This window comes from Bufo bufo, chromosome 2, assembly GCF_905171765.1.
Source record: "Bufo bufo chromosome 2, aBufBuf1.1, whole genome shotgun sequence".
Taxonomy (NCBI): domain Eukaryota; kingdom Metazoa; phylum Chordata; class Amphibia; order Anura; family Bufonidae; genus Bufo; species Bufo bufo.
The window spans coordinates 486,211,642-486,234,531 of record NC_053390.1 but is presented as its reverse complement, the minus strand read 5'-3'; the positions used below and the strand labels follow the sequence as shown (position 1 = coordinate 486,234,531).

General features: G+C 46.0%; 1 protein-coding gene across 2 annotated transcripts in view; it reads left to right on the top strand.

The window, feature by feature from the left end:
* The window catches only part of TBXA2R (thromboxane A2 receptor), a 400,950-nt gene that overhangs the window by 154,549 nt on the left and 223,511 nt on the right, over positions 1–22,890 (top strand). For both annotated transcript variants that reach the window (XM_040417769.1, XM_040417768.1), the window contains one exon: positions 20,345–21,320. In XM_040417769.1, the coding sequence (XP_040273703.1) occupies positions 20,478–21,320 (843 nt within the window). In that variant the 5' untranslated portion in view covers positions 20,345–20,477. The remainder of the gene's footprint in view (positions 1–20,344; positions 21,321–22,890) is intronic.

Sequence of the window (22,890 nt, the reverse complement as noted above, 5' to 3'; positions counted from 1 at the left end):
CAGCTGTAGGCACTCACCTCCAATGTTTCATACGATCTGCTCAGCTGTAGGCCCTCACTACAATGTTTTATGGGGTTTGCTCACCATAAGGCCCTCACTACAATGTTTTATGGGGTTCGCTCAGCTGTAGGCCTTCACCTCCAATGTTTCATACGGTCTGCTCAGCTGTAGGCCCTCACCTCCAATGTTTCATACGTCTGCTCAGCTGTAGGCTCTTACTACAATGTTTTATGGGGTTTGCTTACCTTCAGGCCCTCACCTCCAATGTTTCATACGGTCGGCTCAGCTGTAGGCCCTCACCTCCATTGTTTTATGGGGTTCGCTCACCTGTAGGCCCTCACCTCCAATGTTTCATACTGTCTGCTCAGCTGTAGGCCCTCACTGCAATGTTTCATACGGTCTGCTCAGCTGTAGGCCCTCACTACAATGTTTAATACGGTCTGCTCACCTGTAGGCCCTCACTCCAATGTTTCATACGGTCTGCTCAGCTGTAGGCCATCAATACAATGTTTTATACGGTCTGCTCAGCTGTAGGCCCTCACCTCTAATGTTTCAAACGGTCTGCTCAGCTGTAGGCCCTCACTACAATGTTTAATACGGTCTGCTCACCTGTAGGCCCTCACTCCAATGTTTCATACGGTCTGCTCAGCTGTAGGCCATCAATACAATGTTTTATACGGTCTGCTCAGCTGTAGGCCCTCACCTCCAATGTTTCATACGTCTGCTCGGGTGTAGGCCCTCACTACAATGTTTTATGGGGTTTGCTTACCTTCAGGCCCTCACCTCCAATGTTTCATATGGTCTGCTCAGCTGTAGGCCCTCACCTCCAATGTTTTATGGGGTTCGCTCACCTGTAGGCCCTCACCTCCAATGTTTTATACAGTCTGCTCAGCTGTAGGCCCTCACTACAATGTTTCATACGGTCTGCTCAGCTGTAGGCCATCACTCCAATCTTCATATGGTCTGCTCAGCTGTAGGCCCTCACTACCATGTTTTATGGGGTTTGCTCACCATAAGGCTGTAGTGTACGGGAACTGTAATGCCCGTCACTACAAAAGTGTCACTTGGTGTGCTGTCGTCCCCCCTTATTTATGGGGAAGTTGGTATATGTCCTCTTTATAAATTGTCATGTAATGTAATGCTATGTATTTCCCTGTTACTGTGAAACTTGCATGTACAGGCCTGCTAGGGGTGTCATTCCAGCTTCTAGTCACTAGAGGGAGCTAGGGAGCCCTAGTTTATATAAGGCCCAGTAAGGGAAGTGAAAGGGAGTCTAGTCTGAGTGTCTGTCTAAAGCTGCAGCCTGCAGTCTGAAGCTGGAGCTTAGACTATGTCAGAGACAAGTCCAGACCTGAAGCCTGCGGACCAGGAGAGGGTATTACAGTCCCTGTAACCGGGTTCCGAATCCAAGTAGAAGGTTCCCCTCCTGAATATATATATATGCAGAAGAAGGAAGACCACCGTTCAGAAGCTTCTAGAGTCTGAGGAAAGAGGGAGAGAGACAGAGGCAAACTCAAGAAAGCAAGAGGTACTCAATATAACAGAGGAGGTACTTTATGAAGCTAAAACCAAGGATATACGCCAGAGTTAAGGTATTGGGCCTTGGAGAAGATTTGCTATGTTCCAGGATCAGTCAGAAATAGAGTGCAAGCTCCTGTACTGCAAGTCCTGTGTGTTTAACACTCTGTAGTCACCTTGCTCAATCTGTATTTCCTGCATTGACCGTATTGGAAAATCAACTGTATGCAAAGGAACTGTGCTTCCGTTAATGTCTCTATGAAAACTACTAAAGTTGGAGTTCTGTTTTAACATCACGGTGTTCCTCATTTATTCCTGCTATCAGCAAACGGCGTGCCACCGTTTAATTGGCACTGGCGTCACGAACATTTTCTACCATCACCTGCCCTTGCAGAGAGTCAGCCGTCTCAGGTTAGTGTCATTGCACTACTACACCCAGAAACTCTATTACACACAACTTGAGTACGCTCCAAGGCCCTCACTATAATGTTTTATGGGGTTCGCTCACCTGTAGGCCTTCGCATCCAATGTTTCATACGGTCTGCTCAACTGTAGGCCCTCACCTTCAATGTTTCATACAGTCTGCTCATCTGTAGGCCCTCACCTCCACTGTTTTATGGGAATTCGCTCACCTGTAGGCCCTCACCTCCAATGTTTCGTACGGTCTGCTCAGCTGTAGGCCCTCACTACAATGTTTTATGGTGTTAGCTCACCTGTAGGCCTTCACCTCCAATGTTTTATACAGTCTGCTCAGCTGTAGGCCCTCACTACAATGTTTCATACGGTCTGCTCAGCTGTAGGCCCTCACTATAAAGTTTCATACGGTCTGCTCATCTGTAGGCCCTCACTTCCAATGTTTCATATGGTCTGCTCAGCTGTAGGCCCTCACTCCAATGTTTCATACGGTCTGCTCAGCTGTAGGCCCTCACTACAATGTTTTATGGGGTTCGCTCAACTTTAGGCCCTCACCTCCAATGTTTCATACGGTCTGCTCAGCTGTAGACCCTCACCTCAAATGTTTCATATGGTGTGCTCAGCTGTAGGCCCTTACCTCCAATATTTCATACTGTCTACTCAGCTGTAGGCCCTCACCTCCAATGTTTCATACGGTCTGCTCAGCTGTAGGCCCTCACTACAATGTTTCATACGGTCTGCTCAGCTGTAGGCCCTCACCTCCAATGTTTCATACTAACTGCTCAGCTGTAGGCCCTCACCTCCAATGTTTCCTACGGTCTGCTCACCTGTAGGCCCTCACTACAATGTTTCATACGGTCTGCTCAGCTGTAGGCCCTCACCTCCAATGTTTCATACGGTCTACTTAGCTGTAGGCCCTCACTACAATGTTTTATGGGGTTCGCTCACTTTTAGGCACTCACCTCCAATGTTTCATATGGTCTGCTCACCTGTAGGCCCTCACTACAATGTTTTATGGGTTTCGCTCACCTGTAGGCCCTCACCTTCAATGTTTCATACTGTCTGCTCAGCTGTAGGCCCTCACTACAATGTTTCACACGGTCTGCTCAGCTGAAGGCCCTCACTACAATGTTTCAAACGGACTGCTCAGCTGGAGCCCTCACCTCCAATGTTTCATACTGTCCGCTCAGCTGTAGGCTCTCACCTCCAATATTTCATACTGTCTGCTCAGCTGTAGGCCCTCACCTCCAATGTTTCATACGGTCTGCTCAGCTGTAGGCCATCACTACAATGTTTTATACGGTCTGCTCAGCTGTAGTCCCTCACCTCCAATGTTTGATACTAACTGCTCAGCTGTAGGCCCTCACCTTCAATGTTTCATACTGTCTGCTCAGCTGTAGGCCCTCACTACAATGTTTCATACGGTCTGCTCAGCTGAAGGCCCTCACTGCAATGTTTCAAACGGTCTGCTCAGCTGTAGGCCCTCACTACAATGTTTAATACGGTCTGCTCACCTGTAGGCCCTCACTCCAATGTTTCATATGGTCTGCTCAGCTGTAGGCCATCAATACAATGTTTTATACGGTCTGCTCAGCTGTAGGCCCTCACCTCCAATGTTTCAAACGGTCTGCTCAGCTGTAGGCCCTCACTACAATGTTTTATGGGGTTTGCTCACCATAAGGCCCTCACTACAATGTTTTATGGGGTTCGCTCACCTGTAGGCCTTCACCTCCAATGTTTCATACGGTCTGCTCACCTGTAGGCCCTCACTACAATGTTTTATACGGTCTGCTCACCTGTAGTCCCTCACCTCCAATGTTTCATACGGTCTGCTCTCCTGTAGGCCCTCACTCCAATGTTTCATACGGTCTGCTCAGCTGTAAGCCCTTACTACAATGGTTCATACGGTCTGCTCAGCTGTAGGCCCTCACCTCCAATGTTTCATACGATATACTCAGCTGTAGGCCCTCACTACAATGTTTTATGGGGTTTGCTCACCATACGGCCCTCACTACAATGTTTTATGGGGTTCGCTCACCTGTAGGCCTTCACCTCCAATGTTTCATACGGTCTGCTCAGCTGTAGGCCCTCACCTCCAATGTTTCATACGTCTTCTCAGGTGTAGGCCCTCACTACAATGTTTTATGGGGTTTGCTTACCTTCAGGCCCTCACCTCCAATGTTTCATACGGTCTGCTCAGCTGTAGGCCCTCACCTCCAATGTTTTATGGGGTTCGCTCACCTGTAGGCCCTCACCTCCAATGTTTTATACAGTCTGCTCAGCTGTAGGCCCTCACTACAATGTTTCATACGGTCTGCTCAGCTGTAGGCCATCACTCCAATCTTCATATGGTCTGCTCAGCTGTAGGCCCTCACTACAATGTTTCATACGGTCTGCTCAGCTATAGGCCCTCACCTCCAATGTTTCATACGGTCTGCTCAGCTGTAGGCCCTCACTACCATGTTTTATGGGGTTTGCTCACCATAAGGCCCTCACTACAATGTTTTATGGGGTTCGCTCACCTGTAGACCTTCGCATCCAATGTTTCATACGGTCTGCTCAACTGTAGGCCCTCACCTTCAATGTTTCATACAGTCTGCTCATCTGTAGGCCCTCACCTCGACTGTTTTATGGGAATTCGCTCACCTGTAGGCCCTCACCTCCAATGTTTTGTACGGTCTGCTCAGCTGTAGGCCCTCACTACAATGTTTTATGGTGTTAGCTCACCTGTAGGCCTTCACCTCCAATGTTTTATACAGTCTGCTCAGCTGTAGGCCCTCACTACAATGTTTCATACGGTCTGCTCAGCTGTAGGCCCTCACTATAAAGTTTCATACGGTCTGCTCATCTGTAGGCCCTCACTTCCAATGTTTCATATGGTCTGCTCAGCTGTAGGCCCTCACTCCAATGTTTCATACGGTCTGCTCAGCTGTAGGCCCTCACTACAATGTTTTATGGGGTTCGCTCAACTTTAGGCCCTCACCTCCAATGTTTCATACGGTCTGCTCAGCTGTAGACCCTCACCTCAAATGTTTCATATGGTCTGCTCAGCTGTAGGCCCTTACCTCCAATATTTCATACTGTCTACTCAGCTGTAGGCCCTCACCTCCAATGTTTCATACGGTCTGCTCAGCTGTAGGCCCTCACTACAATGTTTCATACGGTCTGCTCAGCTGTAGGCCCTCACCTCCAATGTTTCATACTAACTGCTCAGCTGTAGGCCCTCACCTCCAATGTTTCCTACGGTCTGCTCACCTGTAGGCCCTCACTACAATGTTTCATACGGTCTGCTCAGCTGTAGGCCCTCACCTCCAATGTTTCATACGGTCTACTTAGCTGTAGGCCCTCACTACAATGTTTTATGGGGTTTGCTCACTTTTAGGCCCTCGCCTCCAATGTTTCATATGGTCTGCTCAGCTGTAGGCCCTCACTACAATGTTTTATGGGTTTCGCTCACCTGTAGGCCCTCACCTTCAATGTTTCATACTGTCTGCTCAGCTCTAGGCCCTCACTACAATGTTTCATACGGTCTGCTCAGCTGAAGGCCCTCACTACAATGTTTCAAACGGACTGCTCAGCTGGAGCCCTCACCTCCAATGTTTCATACTGTCCGCTCAGCTGTAGGCCCTCACCTCCAATATTTCATACTGTCTGCTCAGCTGTAGGCCCTCACCTCCAATGTTTCATACGGTCTGCTCAGCTGTAGGCCATCACTACAATGTTTTATACGGTCTGCTCAGCTGTAGGCCCTCACCTTCAATGTTTCATACTGTCTGCTCAGCTGTAGGCCCTCACTACAATGTTTCATACGGTCTGCTCAGCTGAAGGCCCTCACTGCAATGTTTCAAACGGTCTGCTCAGCTGGAGCCCTCACCTCCAATGTTTCATACGGTCTGCTGAGCTGTAGGCCCTCACCTGCAATGTTTCATATGTCTGCTCTGCTGTAGGCCCTCACTACAATGTTTCATACGGTCTGCTCAGCTGTAGGTCCTCACCTCCAATGTTTCATACGGTCTACTTAGCTGTAGGCCCTCACTGCAATGTATTATGGGGTTCGCTCACCTTTAGGCCCTCACCTCTAATGTTTCATACTGTCTGCTCAGCTGTAGGCTCTCACTACAATGTTTTATGGGTTCGCTCACCTGTAGGCCCTCACCTCCAATGTTTCATACTGTCTGCTCAGCTGTAGGCCCTCACTACAATGTTTCATACGGTCTGCTCAGCTGTAGGCCATCACTACAATGTTTTATACGGTCTGCTCAGCTGTAGGCCCTCACCTCCAATGTTTCATACTAACTGCTCAGCTGTAGGCCCTCACCTCCAATGTTTCATACGGTCTGCTCACCTGTAGGCCCTCACTACAATGTTTTATGGGGTTTGTTCACCTGTAGGACCTTTTTGAGTCCAGAGGGGAAACAAACCAGGCTGGTGTAGTGAGCTGCATTTATATTTATATAAGGAGATATATAACGCGAGTTTGACCGCGACGCGTGGTTGATTAAGTGTGGTTGCGTAAGTGTGTGACTTAAGATTAAGTGACTTCAGTGGGGGACTGCAATTAGCCAGTTTCTTAGTACTACATTGTATTGTATTTTTTGCTTTTGTGGTGTAATCCCCATTTAGTATGTGTTGCACAATTGACAGCGCAGTCCAGTGCACATCTTGCATGATGTATGCAGTCCTGGAACAGCCGTTCCAGGGTGTATTTCTTTGTTCAAGATGTGAGCAAATTACCCGTTTGGAATCGCTAATCGAGTCTCTAAACGGACAAGTTGCAACACTGAGAGGCATTGACAATTTGCAAAAGAGTTTGCTTCTCAAGCACTCTTTGGGGTAGATGAGGGGGAGGGTGACAGAGAGGAGGCTGAGGATTGTGAGGTAGCTAGCTGGGTAACAGTTAGAAAGCAGGGTAGAGGGAAGAGTGCCAGGGAGGCTAGCCCTGATCTGACACACCCCAACAAGTTTGCACGTTTGGCAGATGAGGGGCATATCAGTCCAGGGACGGCACTGCCGCAGACGGACACTTCCTCTGCCAGTCAGGGGAATGTCAGCTCCGGTAAGCAGGGGACCAGGAGAGCAGGGCAGGCCAGACTGGTGCTGGTAGTGGGAGACTCAATTATTAGGGGAACAGATACGGAAATCTGTCACAAAGACCGTGATCGCCGAACAGTGTGCTGTCTTCCTGGCGCTAGAGTTTGACACATCGCGGATCGGGTTGACAGATTACTGGGAGGGGCTGGAGAAGATCCAGCGGTCATGGTCCATATCGGAACCAATGACAAAGTTAGGGGTAGGTGGAGAGTCCTTAAAAATGATTTCAGGGATTTAGGTCAAAAGCTTAGGGCAAGGACCTCAAAGGTAGTATTTTCCGAAATACTACCTGTACCACGGGCCACACAAGAAAGGCAGCGGGAGATTAGGGAAATTAACAAGTGGCTCAAGAACTGGTGTAGGATGGAGGGGTTTGGGTTCCTGGAGAACTGGGCCGACTTCTCTGTCGGCTACAGGCTCTATCATAGGGACGGGCTGCACCTCAATGGGGAAGGGGCAGCTGTGTTGGGGAAAAAGATGGCTAGAAGGTTGGAGGAGTGTTTAAACTAGGGACTGGGGGGCAGGGTAATTACACTATAGAAGGGGAAGATAGTGTAGATAGAGACCGGGGGCAAGGTAGTGGAACTGGGGGAGAAATGGAAGGAGGGACTAGAACAGTTCAGAAGGAAAAGTGTAGGGTAAAAAATATACATAAACCTCTCAAATGTATGTATACTAATGCCAGAAGCCTGACTAATAAAACTGGTGAACTGGAATTAGTGATGTGTAAAGAGAACACTGACATAGTGGGAATAACTGAGACATGGCTGGATGATAGCTATGACTGGACAGTTAATGTACAAGGTTACAGTCTGTTTAGAAAGGATCGTCAAAACCGGAGAGGGGGAGGGGTCTGCCTTTATGTAAAGTCCTGTCTAAAGCCCACACTCCGTGAAGATATAAGTGAGGGACATGAACATGTGGAGTCACTGTGGGTAGAGATACATGGAGCTAAAAACAACAATAAATTACTAATAGGAGTTTACTATAAACCACCTAATATACCAGAGTCCACAGAAAATCTACTATTAAACGAGATAAACAAGGCTGCAAATCATAATGAGGTGCTTATTATGGGGGACTTCAACTACCCAGATATAGACTGGGAAACTGAAACTTGTATATCTCATAAAGGAAACAGGTTCTTGGCAATAACCAAAGACAATTATCTCTCCCAACTGGTTCAGGACCCGACTAGAGGGACGGCCATACTGGACTTAGTATTAACCAATAGATCTGACAGAACAACAGACGTGCAGGTTGGGGGACACCTGGGAAATAGTGACCATAAAGTAATAACCTTCCAATTATCATTCAAAAGAGCGTTTCTACAGGGAGGAACAAAAATACCAAACTTCAAAAAAGCTAAATTTAGCCAACTAAGAGAGGCCATAGGCCTAACTAACTGGGACAAAGTCCTCAAAAATAAAAATACAGCCACAAAATGGGATATCTTTAAAAACATCCTAAAATCTCATTGTGAGAGGTACATACCGTATGGGAATAAAAGGTTAAGGAACAAAAAGAAACCAATGTGGATAAACAGAACTGTAAAGAAATCAATAAATGACAAAAAGAAAGCATATAAAACACTAAAACAGGAGGGTAGCACGGAAGCACTGAAAAACTATAAGGAAAAAAATAGAACATGTAAAAAACAAATAAAAGCTGCCAAACTAGAGACCGAGAGATTAATTGCCAAAGAGAGTAAAATTAACCCTAAAATGTTCTTCAATTATATAAATGTTAAAAAGTATAAATCTGAAGGTGTCGGCCCTTTAAAGAGTAATGAGGGGGGATTCGCAGAGAGCGACGAGGAGAAAGCAAAGCTGTTAAATATTTTTTTTTCCAGTGTATTCACTGAGGAATATAAACTGTCAGATGAAATGCTTATGGTGAAATAAATTCGCCATTAAAAGTGTCCTGTCTGACCCAGGAAGAAGTACAACAGCGACTTAAAAAGATTAAAATAGACAAATCGCCAGGACCGGATGGCATACACCCCCGTATCCTAAGGGAATTAAGTAATGTCATAGCCAGACCCTTATTTCTGATATTTGCGGACTCTATACTGACAGGGAATGTCCCACAGGATTAGCGCATGGCAAATGTGGTGCCAATATTCAAAAAGGGTCCAAAAACAGAGCCTGGAAACTATAGGCCGGTAAGTTTAACATCTGTTGTGGGTAAACTGTTTGAAGGTTTTCTGAGAGATGCTATCTTAGAGCATCTTAACGGAAATAAGCAAATAACGCCATATCAGCATGGCTTTGTGAGGGATCGGTCATGTCAAACTAATTTAATCAGTTTCTATGAGGAGGTAAGTTCTAGACTTGACAGCGGCGAATCAATGGATGTCGTATATCTGGACTTCTCCAAAGCATTTGACACTGTACCACATAAAAGGTTAGTATATAAAATGAGAATGCTTGGACTGGGAGAAAACGTCTGTAAGTGGGTAAGTAACTGGCTCAATGATAGAAAACAGAGGGTGGTTATTAACGGTACATACTCAGATTGGGTCACTGTCACTAGTGGAGTACCTCAGGGGTCAGTATTGGGACCTATTCTCTCCAATATATTTATTAATGATCTTGTAGAAGGCTTGCATAGTAAAATATCAATTTTCGCAGATGACACTAAACTGTGTAAAGTAATTAACACTGAAGAGGACAGTATAAAACTACAGAGGGATCTGGATAGATTGGAGGCTTGGGCAGATAAGTGGCAGATGAGGTTTAACACTGACAAATGTAAAGTTATGCACATGGGAAGGAATAATGCAAGTCACCCATACATACTAAATGGTAAAACACTCGGTAACACTGACATGGAAAAGGATCTAGGAATTTTAATAAACAGCAAACTAAGCTGCAAAAAACAGTGTCAGGCAGCTGCTGCCAAGGCCAATAAGATAATGGGTTGCATCAAAAGGGGCATAGATGCCCGTGATGAGAACATATTCCTACTACTTTACAAATCACTGGTCAGACCACACATGGAGTACTGTGTACAGTTCTGGGCTCCTGTGAACAAGGCAGACATAGCAGAGCTGGAGAGGGTCCAGAGGAGGGCAACTAAAGTAATAACTGGAATGGGGCAACTACAGTATCCTGAAAGATTATCAAAATTAGGGTTATTCACGTTAGAAAAAAGACGACTGAGGGGAGATCTAATTACTATGTATAAATATATCTGGGGTCAGTACAGAGATCTATCCCATCATCTATTTATCCCCAGGACTGTGACTGTGACGAGGGGACATCCTCTGCGTTTGGAGGAAAGAAGGTTTGTACACAAACATAGAAGAGGATTCTTTACGGTAAGAGCGGTAAGACTATGGAACTCTCTGCCTGAGGAGGTGGTGATGGTGAGTACAATAAAGGAATTCAAGAGGGGCCTCGATGTGTTTCTAGAGCGTAATAATATTACAGGCTATAGCTAATAGAGAGGGGTCGTTGATCCAGGGAGTTATTCTGATTGCCTGATTGGAGTCGGGAAGGAATTTTTTATTCCCCTAAAGTGAGGAAAATTGGCTTCTACCTCACAGGGTTTTTTTGCCTTCCTCTGGATCAACTTGCAGGATAACAGGCCGAACTGGATGGACAAATGTCTTTTTTCGGCCTTATGTACTATGTTACTATGTTACTATGTAGGCCCTCACCTCTAATGTTTCATACGGTCTGCTGAGCTGTAGGCCCTCACCTGCAATGTTTCATACATCTGCTCAGCTGTAGGCCCTCACTACAATGTTTCATACAGTCTGCTCAGCTGTAGGCCCTCACCTCCAATGTTTCATACGGTCTACTTAGCTGTAGGCCCTCACGACAATGTTTTATGAGGTTTGCTCACCTTTAGGCCCTCGCCTCCAATGTTTAATTCGGTCTGCTCAGCTGTAGGCTCTCACTACAATGTTTTATGGAGTTCGCTCACCTGTAGGCTCTCACTACAATGTTTCATACTGTCTGCTCAGCTGTAGGCCCTCACCTCCAATGTTCCATACGTCTGGTCAGCTGTAGGCACTCAATACAATGTTTTATGGGGTTTGCTCACCTTCAGGCCCTCACCTCCAATGTTTCATACGGTCTGCTCAGCTGTAGGCCCTCACCTCCAATGTTTTATGGGGTTCGCTCACCTGTAGGCCCTCACCTCCAATGTTTTATATGGTCTGCTCAGCTGTAGGCCCTCACTACAATGTTTTATGGAGTTCGCTCACCTGTAGGCCCTCACTACAATGTTTCATACTGTCTGCTCAGCTGTAGGCCCTCACTACAATGTTTCATACGGTTTGCTCAGATGTAGGCCCTCACCTCCAATGTTTCATACGGTCTGCTGAGCTGTAGGCCCTCACCTGCAATGTTTTATACGTCTGCTCAGCTGTAGGCCCTCACTACAATGTTTCATACAGTCTGCTCAGCTGTAGGCCCTTACCTCCAATGTTTCATACGGTCTACTTAGCTGTAGGCCCTCACTACAATGTTTTATGGGGTTTGCTCACCTTTAGGCCCTCACCTCCAATGTTTAATTCGGTCTGCTCAGCTGTAGGCTCTCACTACAATGTTTTATGGAGTTCGCTCACCTGTAGGCCCTCACTACAATGTTTCATACTGTCTGCTCAGCTGTAGGCCCTCACTACAATGTTTCATACGGTTTGCTCAGATGTAGGCCCTCACCTCCAATGTTTCATACGGTCTGCTGAGCTGTAGGCCCTCACCTGCAATGTTTCATACGTCTGCTCAGCTGTAGGCCCTCACTACAATGTTTCATACAGTCTGCTCAGCTGTAGGCCCTCACCTCCAATGTTTCATACGGTCTACTTAGCTGTAGGCCCTCACTACAATGTTTTATGGGGTTTGCTCACCTTTAGGCCCTCACCTCCAATGTTTAATTCGGTCTGCTCAGCTGTAGGCTCTCACTACAATGTTTTATGGAGTTCGCTCACCTGTAGGCCCTCACTACAATGTTTCATACTGTATGCTCAGCTGTAGGCCCTCACCTGCAATGTTTCATACGTCTGCTCAGCTGTAGGCCCTCACTACAATGTTTCATATGGTCTGCTCAGCTGTAGGCCCTCACCTCCAATGTTCCATACGTCTGGTCAGCTGTAGGCACTCAATACAATGTTTTATGGGGTTTGCTCACCTTCAGGCCCTCACCTCCAATGTTTTATGGGGTTCGCTCACCTGTAGGCCCTCACCTCCAATGTTTTATATGGTCTGCTCAGCTCTAGTCCCTCACTACAATGTTTTATGGAGTTTTCTCACCTGTAGGCCCTCACTACAATGTTTCATACTGTCTGCTCAGCTGTAGGCCCTCACTACAATGTTTCATACGGTTTGCTCAGATGTAGGCCCTCACCTCCAATGTTTCATACGGTCTGCTGAGCTGTAGGCCCTCACCTGCAATGTTTCATACGTCTGCTCAGCTGTAGGCCCTCACTACAATGTTTCATACGGTCTGCTCAGCTGTAGGCCCTCACCTCCAATGTTTCATACTAACTGCTCAGCTGTAGGCCCTCACCTCCAATGTTTCATACGGTCTGCTCACCTATAGGCCCTAACTACAATGTTTTATGGGGTTTGTTCACCTGTAGGCCCTCACCTCCAATGTTTCATACGGTCTGCTCAGCTGTAGGCTCTCACTACAATGTTTTATGGGGTTCGCTCACCTGTAGGCCCTCACCTCCAATGTTTCTTACTGTCTGCTCAGCTGTAGGCCCTCACTACAATGTTTCATACGGTCTGTTCAGCTGTAGGCCCTCACCTCCAATGTTTCATACTGTCTGCTCAGCTGTAGGCCCTCACCTCCAATGTTTCATATGGTCTGCTCAGCTGTAGGCCCTCACTACAATGTTTCATACGGTCTGCTCAGCTGTATGCCCTCACCTCCAATGTTTCATACGTTTGGTCAGCGGTAGGCCCTTAATACAATGTTTTATGGGGTTCGCTCACCTTTAGGCCCTCACCTCCAATGTTTCATACGGTCTTTTCAGCTGTAGACTCTCACTACAATGTTTTATGGGGTTTGCTCACCTGTAGGCCCTCACCTCCAATGTTTCATACTGTCTGCTCAGCTGTAGGCCCTCACCTCCAATGTTTCATACGGTCTTTTCAGCTGTAGACTCTCACTACAATGTTTTATGGGGTTCGCTCACCTGTAGGCCCTCACCTCCAATGTTTTATACGGTCCGATCAGCTGTAGGCTCTCACTACAATGTTTTATGCGGTTCGCTCACCTGTAGGCCCTCACCTCCAATGTTTCTTACTGTCTGCTCAGCTGTAGGCCCTCACTACAATGTTTCATACGGTCTGCTCAGCGGTAGCCCTCACCTCCAATGTTTCATACTGTCTGCTCAGCTGTAGGCCCTCACCTCCAATATTTCATACTAACTGCTCAGCTATAAGCCCTCACCTCCAATGTTTCATACAGTCTGCTCACCTGTAGGCCCTCCCTACAATGTTTTATGGGGTTTGTTCACCTGTAGGCCCTCACCTCCAATGTTTCATACGGTCTGCTCAGCTGTAGGCCCTCACCTCCAATGTTTCATACGGTCTGCTCAGCTGTAGGCCCTCACCTCCAATGTTTCAGACTGTCTGCTCAGCTGTAGGCCCTCACCTCCAATGTTTCATATGGTCTGCTCAGCTGTAGGCCCTCACTACAATGTTTCATACGGTCTGCTCAGCTGAAGGCCGTCACTACAATGTTTCATACGGTCTGCTCAGCTGAAGGCCGTCACTACAATGTTTCATACGGTCTGCTCAGCTGTATGCCCTCACCTCCAATGTTTCATACGGTCAGCTCAGCTGTAGACTCTCACTACAATGTTTTTTGGGGTTCGCTCACCTGTAGGCCCTCACCTCCAATGTTTCATACGGTCTGCTCAGCTGTAGGCCCTCACTACAATGTTTCATACGGTCTGCTCAGCTGTAGGCCCTCACCTCCAATGTTTCATACTGTCTGCTCAGCTGTAGGCCCTCACTACAATGTTTCATACGTCTGGTCAGCTGTAGACCCTCAATACAATGTTTTATGGGGTTCGCTCACCTGTAGGCCCTCACCTCCAATGTTTCATACGGTCTGCTCAGCTGTAGGCCCTCACTACAATGTTTCATACGGTCTGCTCAGCTGTAGGCCCTCACCTCCAATGTTTCATACTGTCTGCTCAGCTGTAGGCCCTCACTACAATGTTTCATACGTCTGCTCAGCTGTAGGCCGTCACTACAATGTTTCATACGGTCTGCTCAGCTGTATGCCCTCACCTCCAATGTTTCATACGGTCAGCTCAGCTGTAGACTCTCACTACAATGTTTTTTGGGGTTCGCTCACCTGTAGGCCCTCACCTCCAATGTTTCATACGGTCTGCTCAGCTGTAGGCCCTCACTACAATGTTTCATACGGTCTGCTCAGCTGTAGGCCCTCACCTCCAATGTTTCATACTGTCTGCTCAGCTGTAGGCCCTCACTACAATGTTTCATACGTCTGGTCAGCTGTAGGCCCTCACTACAATGTTTCATACGGTCTGCTCAGCTGTAGGCCGTCACTACAATGTTTCATACGGTCTGCTCAGCTGTATGCCCTCACCTCCAATGTTTCATACGGTCAGCTCAGCTGTAGACTCTCACTACAATGTTTTTTGGGGTTCGCTCACCTGTAGGCCCTCACCTCCAATGTTTCATACGGTCTGCTCAGCTGTAGGCCCTCACTACAATGTTTAATACGTCTGGTCAGCTGTAGGCCCTCAATACAATGTTTTATGGGGTTCGCTCACCTTTAGGCCCTCACCTCCAATGTTTTATACGGTCTTTTCAGCTGTAGACTCTCACTACAATGTTTTATGGGGTTCGCTCACCTGTAGGCCCTCACCTCCAATGTTTCATATGGTCTGCTCAGCTGTAGGCCGTCACTACAATGTTTCATACGGTCTGCTCAGCTGTATGCCCTCACCTCCAATGTTTCATTCGTCTGGTCAGCTGTAGTCCCTCAATACAATGTTTTATGGGGTTTGCTAACCTTCAGGCCCTCACCTCCAATGTTTCATATGGTCTGCTCAGCTGTAGGCCCTCACCTCCAATGTTTCATACGGTCTGCTCAGCTGTATGCCCTCACCTCCAATGTTTCATACTTCTGGTCAGCTGTAGTCCCTCAATACAATGTTTTATGGGGTTTGCTCACCTTCAGGCCCTCACCTCCAATGTTTCATACGGTCTGCTCAGCTGTAGGCCCTCACCTCCAATGTTTCATACTGTCTGCTCAGCAGTAGGCCCTCCCCTCCAATGTTTCATATGGTCTGCTCAGCTGTAGGCCCTCACCTCCAATGTTTCATATGGTCTGCTCAGCTGTAGGCCCTCACTACAATGTTTCATACGGTCTGCTCAGCTGTAGGCCGTCACTACAATGTTTCATACGGTCTGCTCAGCTGTATGCCCTCACCTCCAATGTTTCATATGTCTGGTCAGCTGTAGGCCCACACCTCCAATGTTTCATACGGTCTGCTCAGCTGTAGGCCCTCACCTCCAATGTTTCATACAGTCTGCACAGCTCTAGGCATTCACCTGCAATTATTTTGGGGCGTCAGCTGACATGGTATATTATTTTCTATGTTTCAGACTTAGAAGAAAACATAATTTATTTGGTTTCCTTCAGTGGTAAATCTTTCACGCATGTGTTTTTTACAGGATTCAGTTTTTTATATAGTGGACATGGGAAATAGATCCAACCGTGACCTAGTTCAAAAGAAAACACTATAAAGGCGCCACTCCCAATGGATGTGGAGAAAGTGCAAATAGTAATCAGACACTGTTTACTATTTGCACTTTCTCCACATCCATTGGGAGTGGCGCCTTTATATTGTTTTCTTTTGAACTAGGTCACGTCTGGATCCATTTCCCATGGTACCACCAGACCGAGTTCACCCACAATCTGTATTTTCTCCCTGGGAATGAAAAGATTTTTTGTCATTTCCCTGTAACACTTGTGCTGCCTTCCCTCTATCCCTGTTGAACGGTACCTAGATTGCAGTGCCACTAAATCTGACTCTACTTCCACTAGAACCCTCTCCACCCTTCTGGCGCCTTTTCTCCAGGGCACCTGGCCCGGGTAGAACCACTCAACCTCTTTTTTTTTCTTTATCTAATTTATTTACAGGGGTAAAATGTCAGGCTTGACTCCATTTTCTCTTTTGCAGATGCCTTTTCAGGAGATATTATAGTCTTTAAAAAAAATTTGGGGTAGACAATAAAATTCCAAGATAGTCAGATAGCAGCTTGTAATTGTGGTACAGTTCCATAATGTAAAGCGGCAACAAATGCTGACTGCCATTCCTTGCGCTAATTCTGCTATGTGACGTTCTCTAGAAACAAAAGGAACCTTACGATTAGAAATTAGTCATTCTTTCTTGGTAGCCTGTGCTGACCGCCATTCCCTGCGCTAACTCTGCTATGTGACATTCTCTGGAACCCAAAGGAACATTATGATTAGAAATTGGTCATTCTTTCTTGGTAGACTGTGCTGACCGGGTCAATTAACTTCTTAGGTGTTTAGATCAGCAGGCCCTTGCTCCTAATGTATTTGAGGGTCACCAGCAGGCCATCAAGGATAATTTTTAAAGGGTGTGTATGATGCCCTCCTTTATGTGTAATAAAGGGTGCATTGCAGTGCCAGTTCCTTGTAATTTTTGTCAGCCCTTTCACTTAGTGCATAGGCTTTATGAGTGTATGAGTCCCACTACCTGAACAATTGTAGAAGCATGTGAATGAGGCCCTCCTTTATGTGATATACATGCTGTATCTCTTCTTCCTTGTAATTTTTGGCAGCATTTACACTGTATATACAATTGAATCTACAGGAAAGAATGTTTCCTAAGAATTTTTCCTCTAAAAGGGATTTTTTTTTTGTGGGGGCAGGGTTTTGGGCATTTTTTTTGTCAGTCTGTAAAAGTGGCGTACAACTTGGACAACATGCTTCCCAGCAGCGACATTGGTGTCCAAGATGCATCCAGACATAGTCCCCCTGCTGTTCCTGAACGATTTCAGAGGTGTTTCCATCACTTTCAGACCTTTTCCTATGAACCAGGCACCCTCCCCTCATCCGAGCAGGGGGTGCCTGGTCGCCTCCCATTGACTTCCATTATACTCGGGTGCTCGGTCGAGCGCACGAATATCGTGATGTGTTTGGACCGAACACACGAACACTTTGGTGCTCGCTCATCACTAGTGTGCATCACTGTCAAGTGCAGCGACATTTATAGTTAATCCGTTCTGTTAGCGATAAAGTTATTATACACTGTGGCCAACAGACAGTAGCTTGGTCCCTGCAAAGGATTGGGCAGTGGCAAAAATGTTGGTGTAGCCAGGGGTGCACCTAGCCTATCTGCTGCCTGAGGCGAAAATTAAAATGACACCCCCTCCCGTGGCAAATTTTTAATTTTCATAGCACGCTTTCTCTCGCTTGAGGAGACCAGCTCAAAGAAAGTATATGGGCCAATCTTGATTCAGTCTACTACAGAGATGAGAAACAGTGTGGTATATCAGCGCTTCTCTTTCTTCATGCACACCATGTGGGTAATCGTGCAAAAGATCCACACAAATTTCTGTATAGATTTATGTGCGTTTCTGCACCATATGTGCATCAAAATCCACAATATAATTGTGGATTTTGGTGCGCATTAGATCCGGTTCTGCCGCAGACATCACCCTTCATTGGAAATCCGCATGGCAGGCCAATTATCGCATGAAAAAGAAAATGTGTACATGAAATTAGTGTAATCTCATACATAGTCTATTGGTCTGTGAAAACCATGGACAGAACACAAATGACATCTGTGTTCTGTCTGTGGTTTTCACAGACCATTGGTAGGAAATGCTCTGGAAATTAAGTTTTCAACTGAGCAGTGTCTGGAATATGGATGAGACACAGAGAGCAAAAAAATCACGCAAGGATCAAACATGGATTCTTAACGGACATGTTCATGGATGGTTATGGATTTCATCACAGACATAGATGTGTGAAAAGTCCTTGATCCGATATTGCATGTGGAGAGACAAAAGTGCATGCCATTTGCCAACCCCAGATAGGACACTTGCCAAAACAACCCTGCAACGCTCAGCAAGTATGTTATATGGATCCTTCTGATTTGATACTTGCTGGGTATTGCAAATGTCCTGCCTCAAGACTGCAGGCGCCAGTGTCTCTCCATGTCTGATGTTGGATCAGTGGGAGAAACTGTGAAGGCAACCCTTTTAACCCATGATGACCATTTAATATACCTTTAAGGCTACATTTACACAACCGTATCTATTTTATGGTCTGCAAACTGCAGATGAGGTCCATGTTTGATCTATATTTTTTGTGGACCCATTCACTTCAATGGGTCCACAGTCTACACTTTGCAGACAAGTATAGGACACACATGCTCTATCCTTTGCGGCCCAGACATATGGATGCAGAAAAGTCCTATACTCCATTTAAACGGCCATTTAAAGGGGTTGTTTAGGTTCAGAGTTGAATGCAGACATATTCACTTCTTTAACCAGGCAACCCCCCCCCCCCTGACATGAGCATCAAAGCCTTTCCTGCTCTGATTCTCCCTTGCCTAGTGCTGTATCGCGCAGGGCAGGGGCTGTACATTTTTTACACTACTAGGCAGAGGCTTCTGCCTAGAAGCATTGCCAGTGATGTCACCGGCACTGATGGGCGTGCTTTAGCACTGCCCTAGCTGTTTTACAGGCTAAGGCAGCATTAAAGCCCAAGCATAAGTACCAGTGATGTCACCAGGGTCACTGCTAGGCAGAAGCCTCCTTCTAGCTTTACCCATGGAGAGCCTGGTACGTCAGCCTTTGCCCTGCTAGAGCTTCGGAGCATGAAATGTTTAAATGCACTGCATCTTATACAGGGAAATATATAGCACCAATGGCCCGGTCGCAACTGCGACCCCTATAGCTACGCCAGTGACAGTTAAGACACATGTCGCACTTAACAACATCCTGGCCAGGCATACCTTTTGTATCCCACATTGGACGGTACGGAATTGCGGACCCATAGAAATGAATGGGTCCACAATTATGTTCCGCAAAATGCGGAACAGTATTGCGGACGTGTGAATAGACCCTAAAGGAGATACCACAGCAAGTGATAGATGGTGATACACCACAGGAGCTAGATAATAATAGATAGGTGACATGGTATCCATCGTCCTAGAAGGTATAACTCTACAGCTTAAATAAGACATCACCTGTCACGACACGATCCCTCCCGTGACAGAGGTTAGAAGATCTGAGAGACTTGTATCACGTGAGGTTATCTGACAGTCTCTCGGTTTTCACTTTGCAGTGTTGTTGCTGGTATGACCACACCTCTTGTTTCAGGTGTAGCTTGTGGTCATCACTGCTCCTCTATTTAGTCAGGACTCACACTTCTTACCATGCGGTTGATATTATCTGCCTGGAGTTGGAAGAACTGGTGTGTTGTCATCTTCTGAGTTCCAGCTCATCCATTTTCTATATAAGATAAGTTTATTCCCCGTATTTTGTTGTCGCCTTCTGCTCATTGTTTCCTAGGCCTCAGGGAGACGCTGGTTCGTTCATCTGGGAAGGAACCAGTGGTCTCAGAGCCTGTCACTACGCCTAGGAGTTTCTAGAGCCTAGGTTTACGATGTATGAATATTCCCACCTTCAGGGGCTATTCATACTGACAGGAGTCAGGGCTAGGTTTAGGGTTTCCTAGGTGGTTACCTTTTTCTTTTCCCTAGCCATGAGGCTTGTATCGGGTCATTTTCCTTCTGTGGTAATTCTGGTGTTCCTCCCCTCCCCCTAAATTGTAACATCACCATAACTTAACATTGTGGGCCACAACCCAGCCAAATGATACTGTGGAGTGAACATGAAATCATTCCAGGGGAACCATAAAGAGCAGAAGTCTGAGAATTTTGCCTTCTAAGACACTACCATGTCTTCTAGCCAGATAATTCTGTGTAGTTCCCTGGCCCAGGGGACACAGGAGGAGGCAAAATCTGACTTTCAGAATCTAGGAACCATTCTCATAGCAGTAACAAAGTAGCAAAAAAAAAAACTTAATCCTTGCAATAGGGCCTGGGAAAATAGAGAGAAGGGAAAACTCTTCAGTAATTTGAATATACCTCCTGTATAGCATATTATATTGGTGTGTTTTAAACCAGTTGATCCATCTGGTGCAGTTTTCCAGAGGGCATTTTGTTGCTCAAAAATGCAACACATATAACAAATGCTATGTGTAAACCTAGTCTAACTGATTACAATGCCCATTTTTCAATCACAGTTCAATTTAAAATATGTTCCTTTTCTTTCAGATTTTCATCATGAAGCCTTTAATGACCAAAAAAGTGAAGCATGACATATTTATAGATTCTGCTGAAAATAATGGAATCATAATTTCTATTATACATTTATCCATGTAAGAAGATATCTTTAGATGATCCAAGTATGTGTATTGGAAACAGTGTGGAGACAAGTCTTTGCCCCACAATGGAAATAGAAGAAGCACTGTCATCATCTGTAACCTCCTGCTTCCGATATATTAATATGACCACATCTGTCGGTGGTCAAAAGCATATCACGTCTTTGTGGTTCTCTGCAGTTTTCTCCGTTATCGGGCTTTCCTCCAACCTATTTGCTTTTTGTGTCCTAGTTAGCGCATCCAAGAAAACGCAAAGTCATTCAAGGTCTTCTTTCTTAGTCTTTCTTGGAGGTTTGGTAGTCACAGACTTCATGGGACTATTAGTGACTGGTATTATTGTTGTGTCTTATCATATCACTCAATTTAACTGGCAGATCCGTGATCAAAATTGTTACCTCTGTAACTTTTTTGGACTATCTATGGTTTTTTATGGACAATGCCCCCTTTTGCTAGGTGCATCCATGGCTGCTGAAAGGTTTTTTGGAATAACTAAACCATTTTCACATTCTGCCAATATTTCAAAAAAGAGAGCATACGGTATTGTGGTCATGGTGTGGTGTTTTGCTTTCTTTTTAGCTTTATTTCCCATAATGGGCATTGGGAGTTACACTTTACAATACCCAAAGTCCTGGTGTTTTCTAACTTTGCTACAAGACCGAAAGAATAAAGCCTTTGGATTAATCTTTTCCCTGACCGGTATATTTTCCGTCTGCCTATCCTTCATTTTGAATACAGTCAGCGTTGTGACACTTTGCAGAGTTTATCATGACCGTGAGTCTGTCCAAAGACGCAGAGACAGTGAAGTAGAAATGATGGTCCAGCTGGTTGGGATCATGATAATTGCTAGTGTGTGCTGGCTTCCATTGCTGGTAAGTCCCTGCCTTTCGCATTTTATGTTTTGTGTCAAAACTAGTGAATTAAAACTCTAGATTTTTTTTCTGCTATAAAAATAGTTGTATATCCAGTTCTTGACAAAGAAGTAGGTACATAATTTTGCCTATTTTTTCCAGATCACATTGTTCCAAATGCCTGATGTTTGCTTGCATGTTCCTCTGGAAAGTTTAGGATACCTTCTTCATTTGGCTCAGCACAGCATGTATGTGTTCTGAATAACCTTCTACTAGACAGGGGATATCAGTTCAGGGAGAGCTGCTGCATTGTAGATAGAACAAAGTCCAGCTCTCAAGTGGTAAAGGTGCTCTGACCTGCTCTGCACCGCTGCACTGATCCGGGTTGTGTTCGCACCCAACGTAGATGCAGCAAAAAAGTCCAAATGGATCCAGCGAGTAAAATCAATGATTCTTTATTTCTTCATTTAAAAATTGTATAAACAATAAGACACGTCTTCTTCATGGATTCATAGTATAAAGTATTCAGATACAGGCATGCAACTGCTTTTTAAGCAAAAAGGGAAGAATGAAATCAATTGAAAATGTTAAGGAACGCCCGCAGTGCAGGTGTAGGGTAAAATGTAGATAATATTAACTCTTGATGAACATGCCTGTGGCTGAAGACTAACTTGCATTAAAATATATATAAGTAAATAATATAATGACTAGGGGTGCACCGAAATGAAAATTCTGGTCCGAAACCGAAACCGAAAATTCAGGATGCCCTTGACCGAAAACCGAAACCGAAACTGCCTTTTTGCCCAAATACTTTTAAAATACTTTTTTTTTAATGATTTTATTAATAATTCTTTTTCATGAATGAAATTCATCTGTGGGTGGCGCTGTTATGGAGAGGGGGATCTGTGGGTGGCGCTGTTATGGAGAGGGGGATCTGTGGGTGGCGCTGTTATGGAGAGGGGGATCTGTGGGTGGCGCTGTTATGGAGAGGGGGATCTGTGGGTGGCGCTGTTATGGAGAGGGGGATCTGTGGGTGGCGCTGTTATGGAGAGGGGGATCTGTGGGTGGCGCTGTTATGGAGAGGGGGATCTGTGGGTGGCGCTGTTATGGAGAGGGGGATCTGTGGGTGGCGCTGTTATGGAGAGGGGGATCTGTGGGTGGCGCTGTTATGGAGAGGGGGATCTGTGGGTGGCGCTGTTATGGAGAGGGGGATCTGTGGGTGGCGCTGTTATGGAGAGGGGATATGTGCACTGTTATGGGCATAACAGTGCACAGATCCCTTTCCCCATAACAGTGCACAGATCCCCCCTCCCCATAGCAGTGCCATAGACCGATCCCCCTACCCATAACAGCCCCGGCCCTGCTGCTCACAGCATCACTCACTGCATCTTTATTTTACCGTACAATCGTGACGCTCCAGTAACAACTCTGCAGGCAGAGCGTAGGGCGGCGTAACGTCACTTACTCACGTGACGCACCTGCTCCGCCCACTTTATGAATGAAGGAGGCGGAGCAGGCGCGTCACGTGAGTAAGTGACGTTACGCCGGCCTCCGCTCTGCCTGCAGAGTTGTTAGTTACTGGAGCCTCACG